We start from the raw sequence: 7,744 nt of genomic DNA, 5'->3' as shown, positions 1-7,744 counted from the left end.
AAAGAATTAATAACAATTAGGAATAACAAATTTTCATCGCAACGTATTTAGTTACGAAACTGATAACAATATATATTAGAAAAACTATAATTTTATGAAAACTAAAGATCATTACTAATATAAAACTAAAACCACCAATAATTATATGATAGGATAACAACAAATCCAGAATAGATTAACAAACACGTCGATTCTGAAGCTGAATTTATAACCGAATCTTAATTCTATTTCTTCTGTATTTACATAATCATCCTGCTAATTAAGGATTTACAACTTTGCAGTTGGAATTTGAAGATCGAATGAAGAAGAAAAAGAGAAATTGTCTTTCAGTTATTAATGCAAATCAAATTACAGAAATGAGCTCAGCTTAGTATTTATAGTGGAATCTAATACTTGCTGAGTACTCTAATTACAGCTAAGCAATGTAACTAAAGAGTAACTAACTCTAATCTAACTAAATTCAATACAATTAATAAGTACTGATTTGTTAACTAATTTCTGCATAATCCAACTGCATGGGAATCTCTTCATAACAGTTTTGCCATCTGGAACTTCCCAACTTCTCACGTGTACCTTTCACTTTCATTCCTAGACTAGCTACTAGATTTACAGCTCGCTTGATTCCAGCTAGCACTCCAACGTGTGTTGCATTTGATTCAGTTTCATCAGCTAATTCAACACCATGGAAGGTCGGTGGCTTCCATGCCTTTTTTCTTCTTCTCCTCACAAATTTTGCTTTTGCTTCCACTTCACCATTAAAGAACATCCCAAAGCTTGGTGCTGTGCGTGGATGGACTATTTTTCTAAACCCTAGTAAAAAAATATTAACTTCAGAACCAGAGGGTGATCTCGAAACTTATTATTATGATCAAATACTTGATCACTCTAACTATAATCCACAAAGTTATTTAACTTTTCCTCATAGATATGTGTTGAACTTCAAGCATTGGGGCGGTGGCGGAGCCATGGCAGCGCCGATATTGGCATATCTTGGTGAAGAGAGTAGTCTTGATGATGACCATGGTGGCATTGGATGGCTTACTGATAATGCTCATCGATTTAAAGCTTTAGAAGTTTACATAGAGGTAAGGACAGAATTTGTTATCAGCCTAGCTTGATAATAATTGAAATAGAGTTTGTATATGAAATAATAATACTGAAGACAAATATCAATAAGACTATTCTACAATATGAACTGAAAAATTGTGATGGATTTTTTTTTAATTCGATATTTTGTGCAGCATCGATTCTATGGAAAATCAGTACCTTTTGTACCAAGTAAAGATGCCCTAAAGAATGCAACTCTTCGTGGATATTTCAACTCTGCTCAAGCATTGGCTGATTATGCAGAGATTCTCTTACACATCAAGAAAAATTTATCGGCCGAAATGTCTCCCACTATCGTTGTTGGAGCATCTTACGGAGGAAGTAAGTTATAATATTATTAACTTACTTGCATCTTTTGATTGATATCATGTCATCTGTCATCTCATTGTCAATATTTGACTAAAATCTGGATAACGCCACAATTATTATGATACAATTTTATTTTGTATTCCTACTGACAAAGACTCGTTTGAGAGTTTCTCATGTGTGGATCTGTTATTGTTATCGTCAGTGCTTGTTGCATGGTTTCGCTTAAAGTATCCTGACATTGCTTTGGGAGCAGTGGCCTCTTCAGCCCCAATTCTCTACTTTGATAATATCACACCATCGAACGCATTTTATGATCTTGTCAGCAAGGATTTTAGGGTTAGAAAATAATATTAATTAATTAAAATTCGATATATGTATGATTATATTTTCTTGTTAAAAATTTAACTATTGAATTTTGAATATTAGTGATGCAGGAAGCTAGTGAGAGTTGCTACAAGACCATCAAACAGTCCTGGTTGAAATCGATAAAGCCGCTGCTGAAAAAAAATGGACTTACTTTTCTCTCTAAAAAATTCAAAACCTGCAAGTAATTGAATCATGTTACTTTTATAACTGCCGATATATATCCATCTGATTTTCCTTTAATTACAATGCAATGTTATTGTAGTATCATTACATAACTACCTATATATATCCAATAAATTATCTGTCATCCTCGAGGTATATATACATTTCAGTTAATGTGTAATATACGTACATAGTAAAATCTGGATTTGGCCTCATATACGACCTATGCATTACCAGATATTAAAGTATATTGGTGCTTAGGTTCAGAAGTACAAAACAATGTACAACTCTGATTACCAAGTAAGGCCAAATTTGGATGTTTGCATTTGAGATACCAATAGCTTCATACTCATAAAGTTTATTGTAATTTAACTAAATATAACAAAATTTATTAGACAGGTATGATGAAAGATCTTTTATGATGTTACTAACCTTGGAGGCGCTAAATTTCATCTTGAGTCTTTAATTATTTGGTAACAGGCCTCTGAAGGACGTTTCAGAATTAAAGGATTATTTAGAGTCTATGTATACGAGTGCAGCTCAGTATGATGATCCTCAGGAATATCCAGTGAACAAAGCCTGTAATGGTATTGATGGAGCTTCGGAAGGCACAGATACCCTAGGCCGGATATTCTCAGGAATTGTTGCTTTAAGAGGGGAAAGTTCTTGCTATGATGTATTGATGAATTCTTCTCCGATGAAACATTGGACTCCAGCTGGGGCTGGCAGGTATGCAATTACAGGTGACATGATTTCATTGGGTAGTACTATTGAGACCGTCAAATAAAAAACATGCCGCAACGAATGAGTCTCTCGCCTAAAAATACCTATTTTATGTACATCTCTTAATTTTATTTATGAGACTACATATTTATGAATGATTAAAAATAGTTTTCTTCTTTATCTCTTTTGTTTTTTTTTATCATCATCATCGCCATCATTATTGGGGGTTTCTCATGTAGACATGTAGTGAAATGGTCTCACCAATTAAAATTGGCAAAAATGACACAACGTTTCAAGCAAACCCATTTAATCCAACAGAATCTATGGATTCATGCAACAAGTCTTATGGAGTGGTTCCAAGACCACATTGGATTACAACTTATTGTAGTGGTCATGTAAGTGTCGATTAATCCCCAAATTGATTCTTTTAATAATTTAATTTTTCTCATTTTCTTTTTTAATTATAAAGTTTACCTCAATTTTTTTTATTTCTATTTATTTTATATTTGCAGGACATAAGAATGGTTTTAAATAGATTTGGTAGCAACATTATTTTCTCTAATGGCCTTCGTAATCCCTATAGTAGCGCTGGGTAATTAAGTTTAAGAATTTTGTACATTCTTTTCTATCGAAGTTACCAATTTAATTATATATCTTTTTCTTTTCTTTTTTGAGATTATAGGGTTCTAAAAGATATATCAGACAATATAATAGCAGTGACAACAAGAAACGTTATGTAAATTTTTCTATAAAATAAAAAATTAATGTTCAATTATTAACTAAATTATTGGATAACATAATTAATAGTGTGTAAATTGGAGCAGGTTCCTATTGCTTAGACATACAGCCAGCAACAGAAGATGATCCCGAGTGGTTAGTAATGTAGCGAAATATTGAAGCGGACACGGTTCATGATTGGATCCTCAAATACTCTGCTGATTTGCTTCAAAATCAGAACACAAGATTATATTGTGACTACAAAATTAGTCTTTTCTTTTTTTTCCTCTCCTCTATCTTTCTAATATTTATGGAGCAAAGATAAATAATAGTGCGCCTAGCTTGTTTTAGATTTGGTCATTTTCATAATTCTTAATCTGGGTTGTCTGAATGTGTAGAACAAGTGTGCTTACTTATTGTAAAACACATAAAAAGGGTTCAATCTTTATGTAATAATCATATGGTGAATATCAATTCATATACAATCATATTGATTTAACCATTTCCTTGAAGCCGGGGAGAGACGAAGAATTTGCCCTCCATATACATGTATCTCTCAAAACTTAGGTGTTTATCCTTATATGCTCCGTTTATTAGTAGCCAAGCTTATGGGTGTATTGCTCCAGGTGAACCTGTTCTTATTCTCCCATATAATAGCTACTTCTGTTTAATTAGTTGACAATCCAATGCAATTCCAAACATGACTTGGGATCGGTTTGAAATTCTAATGGCTGATGAAATAAACTACTTATGTGTGCGAATAAAATAAATTGATGATTATAAAAGTAGCTTGCTCGGTGTTTGGTAAATTTGAGTATGAAAGAATTATTTTATTATCTAATCACTAAAATAGATATAAGTTTAAATTGTCTTTATTTATATATTAAGATTTAAAAAAATAGATATAATTATTCTTTTCTTAAAATATTAAAGTTATAATAGAAACTTTAAAAAATATAGCATTTATTTAATAAGTTGCTTATAGAAAAAAATCCCATACTTGTTTTAAAAGCTATTGTCGAAATAGAAAAAATATAAATTAACTTTTAACAAATTTACCAAATTATTTTTATCAAAACTTATAAAATAAGCTACTTATAGTATTTCAACCGTAATCCCAATTTTCACTGAGGAATAATTGAAACAATTTTAACCTTTCACTTACATTAGATAGGTCTCACTCAAAATCACGCCTCAAAGAGCCACTTGTGCTATATTTCCAACACTTTCTGCTTCTTTTCCCTATTGATTGCATGCAAAAAAATTGAGTGCAATGAAATTTTTTATCTTCTTTCGTCTATGATGTTTAGGTGTTAAAATAAAATAAAATAAAATGGATGTTAGGTAGCCCATGAATTTCCGTAATTTGTATGTTACAAAAGGAGCTTTGTAACTATTTTAAAAAATAAAGAGAATATTTTGATTATTTTGTCAAATCACAGGAGTCTGCACATTCTTTTCTCTATCAGTTTATTCATAATATTACACCTACACGTTTTTTTATAAAAATTAAATTTACACAAAGATATGATTAGTCTTGTTTATTTTCCTATTGGAGTCATAATTTACAACAACAATTCTTTGAGCTTTTTTTTTTCATTTTATTATTTTGGGTGATATTTAATATCTTAATAATGCTACTAATTTTTTCTAATATTTTCCATATTATCTCATGTTTCTGCAATGTTGATAAAATAGATCTACACCACACAAATATAAGCCAATAAGCCAATTGGATAGTTCTATTGAGATTGTCAAATAAACAACATGTCGCAACAAATGAGTCTTTCGTCTAACAATACCTATTTTATGTACATCTCTAAATTTTATTTATGAGACTACATATTTATGAATGATTAAAAATAGTTTTCTTCTTTATCTTATTTATTTATTTAATTATTATTATTATTTTTTAGAGGGGGTGGAGTTCTCATCCAGACATGCAGTGAAATGGTCTCATCAATTGGAATTGGCAAAAAAAGACACAATGTTTCAAGCAACCCATTTAATCTGACAGAATATATGGATTAATGCATTAAGTCTTATGGAGTGGTTCCGAGACAATATTAGATTACAACTTATTACGACAGTCATGTAAGTATTGATGAATCCCTAAACAAATTCTTTTAATAATTTAATTTTTCTCTTTTTTTTTTAATTATAAAGCTTACCTCAATTTTGTTTGATTTCTATTTCTTTTTAATTTGCAGGATATAAGAGTGGTTTTAAAGAGATTTGGTAGCAACATTATTTTCTCAAATGGCCTTCGTTATCCCTATGGCAGCGAGGGGTAATTAAGCTTAAAAATTTTGTACATTCTTTTCTATCAAAGTTACCTGTTTAATTATATATCTTTTTTTTTCTTCTTTTTTTTTTGGGGGGGGGGGGGGGATTTTAGGGGTTTGGAAAAAATATATCAAATAGTATAAATAGTAGTGACAACAAGAAACGGTATGTAAATTTTTCAATAAAATAAAAAATTAGTGTTCAATTATTAACTAAATTATTCGATAACATAATTAATAGTCTGTAAATTGGAGCAGGTTCCTATTGCTTAGACATACAGCCAGAAACAGAAGACGACCCAAAATGGGTAGTAGTGCAGCGAAAGATTGAAGTGGACGTGGTTCATGATTGGATCCTCAAATATTTTGCAGATTTGCTTCAAAATCAGAGCATAAGATTAATTTGTGACTACAAAATTAGTTTTTTCTTTTTCTTCTTCTCCTCATCTTTCTAATAATGATGGACCAAAGATAAATAACAATAGTTCACCTAGCTAGTTTGGATTTGGTTGTCATTTTCATAATTCTTACTCTGACTTGTCTGAATGTGTAGAACATGTGTGCATTATTACTTAATCATATGGAATAATCGTATGGTCAATATCAATTCATATACAATCAGATTGGATTAACCATTTTCTCCCTTTGATTTAAGAGTTACCGTATAGGTCCTTGAAGCCGGAGAGAGTCAAAGATTTGCCCTCCACACACACACACACACACATATAGAAATGTTCTAATTCGAAATTTTAAAATACAGGACATCTAGGAAAACGCATAAACCGTGCAGTTTAAGCGCTTTAACTTTTAAATCTTTAACACCTCGTGGTTTTAAAGTTTTTCTGAACGTTTCCCAATCTTTAAGATCCATATATATATACACACACACATACCTCAAAAGTTAGGTGTTTATGCTTATATGCTCCGTTTATTAGTAGACAAGCTTACGAGTATATTGCTTCAGGCGAACCTCTTCCTATTCTTCTCCATCAAACCTCATTTTTATCTAAACTTATGAATAAACTGCTTATAGCATTTCAATCACAATCTTGGGCCATTAGTCTTTGTGTAAAATCAGATTAGACATTGAATATTTCTAATTTTCTAAACGTATAAATTAAAATATGTAGACTAGAAAAACACCTTGACTTGGTAAGTCTACTTCATTCTTTAATTTCCACAGCATATGTCAAGACGTTATTTCCAAATAATTGCTGACTAGGAGAAGTCTTATAGTCAAGGTGATTAGATGAGCTTGTTACGGAATTACGTAACGTAGGGGTTCCCTGCCCTCAACTAAAAAAGTTGCCTTAAAAATTAAATATTAAATAATATGGCATATATTAATATATATATTAGTCTTCATGTTTTGCAAGGTTCGAACGGCAATTATAATATTAAATAATATGGCATTATTAAAGTTAAATTAAAGTTTAAAAAAAACCTAAAATTAATGACAAAAATATTTTTTCTTTGGATGGCAATTATGCGACGCGAACGAAGCAATGACTCATATAGATAACCATTCCGAAGTACTCATAGAGGAATATGCGAAACATTTTCTGACTTTTCGCTTATGCCAAATAGGTCTCATTCAAAATAATGCCTCAAATAGCTACTAGCGCATTATTTTTATAACACTTTTTTGTTTTTCTTATTTGGTTGCGTGCAGAAAAATTGAGCGGTAATGAAAATTTCATCTTCTTTCATTTATGATGTTTAGGGTTAAAAAAAAAAAATGTTAGTTAGTCTTGTTTATTTTCCTATTTGAGCCATAATTCACAACAATTCTTTTCTTTGAACTTTTTTCCTTTACTTACACTACAAGAAAAAGTATCTACTATGACAGTCCTCTGTGTGACAGTTTTTGGTCTGGAGGCCTACAACAATAGAATCGTGATAGATTTATTTTCTGTCATACACTTATGACATATTTGTGATAGAAATATCGTTTATCAAGAAATTATGATATATTGGTGATATAAATATCATATATCAAGAAATTATGATAGACTAGTGATAAATTATTTGACAATCAAGAATGAAAGACTGATTTTTTATGTTGACTTTAATTG

General features: G+C 30.7%; 1 protein-coding gene across 1 annotated transcript; it reads left to right on the top strand.

Moving 5' to 3' along the window:
* The first annotated feature begins 965 nt into the window (after positions 1–965).
* Positions 966–2,731, top strand: LOC18045578 (lysosomal Pro-X carboxypeptidase). The gene is made up of 5 exons (XM_024186129.1): positions 966–1,085; positions 1,242–1,428; positions 1,619–1,752; positions 1,851–1,891; positions 2,425–2,731. The coding sequence occupies exons 1-5, from the start codon at positions 966–968 to the stop codon at positions 2,729–2,731; spliced, it is 789 nt and encodes a 262-aa protein (XP_024041897.1).
* Positions 2,732–7,744: the final 5,013 nt, after the last annotated feature.

This window comes from Citrus clementina, unplaced genomic scaffold (assembly GCF_000493195.1).
Source record: "Citrus clementina cultivar Clemenules unplaced genomic scaffold, Citrus_clementina_v1.0 scaffold_4, whole genome shotgun sequence".
Lineage (NCBI taxonomy): Eukaryota > Viridiplantae > Streptophyta > Magnoliopsida > Sapindales > Rutaceae > Citrus > Citrus x clementina.
This window is presented reverse-complemented; position numbering and strand designations above follow the sequence as displayed.

What these genes read in the sequence shown, in the direction of transcription:
- LOC18045578 (XM_024186129.1), top strand. Translation starts at nt 966, where the DNA reads ATGGCAGCGCCGATATTGGCATATCTTGGTGAAGAGAGTAGTCTTGAT. An exon ending in CTTTAGAAGTTTACATAGAG is followed by an intron (nt 1,086 to 1,241) that starts GTAAGGACAGAA and finishes TATTTTGTGCAG; the next exon opens with CATCGATTCTATGGAAAATC. An exon ending in TTGTCAGCAAGGATTTTAGG is followed by an intron (nt 1,753 to 1,850) that starts GTTAGAAAATAA and finishes TTAGTGATGCAG; the next exon opens with GAAGCTAGTGAGAGTTGCTA.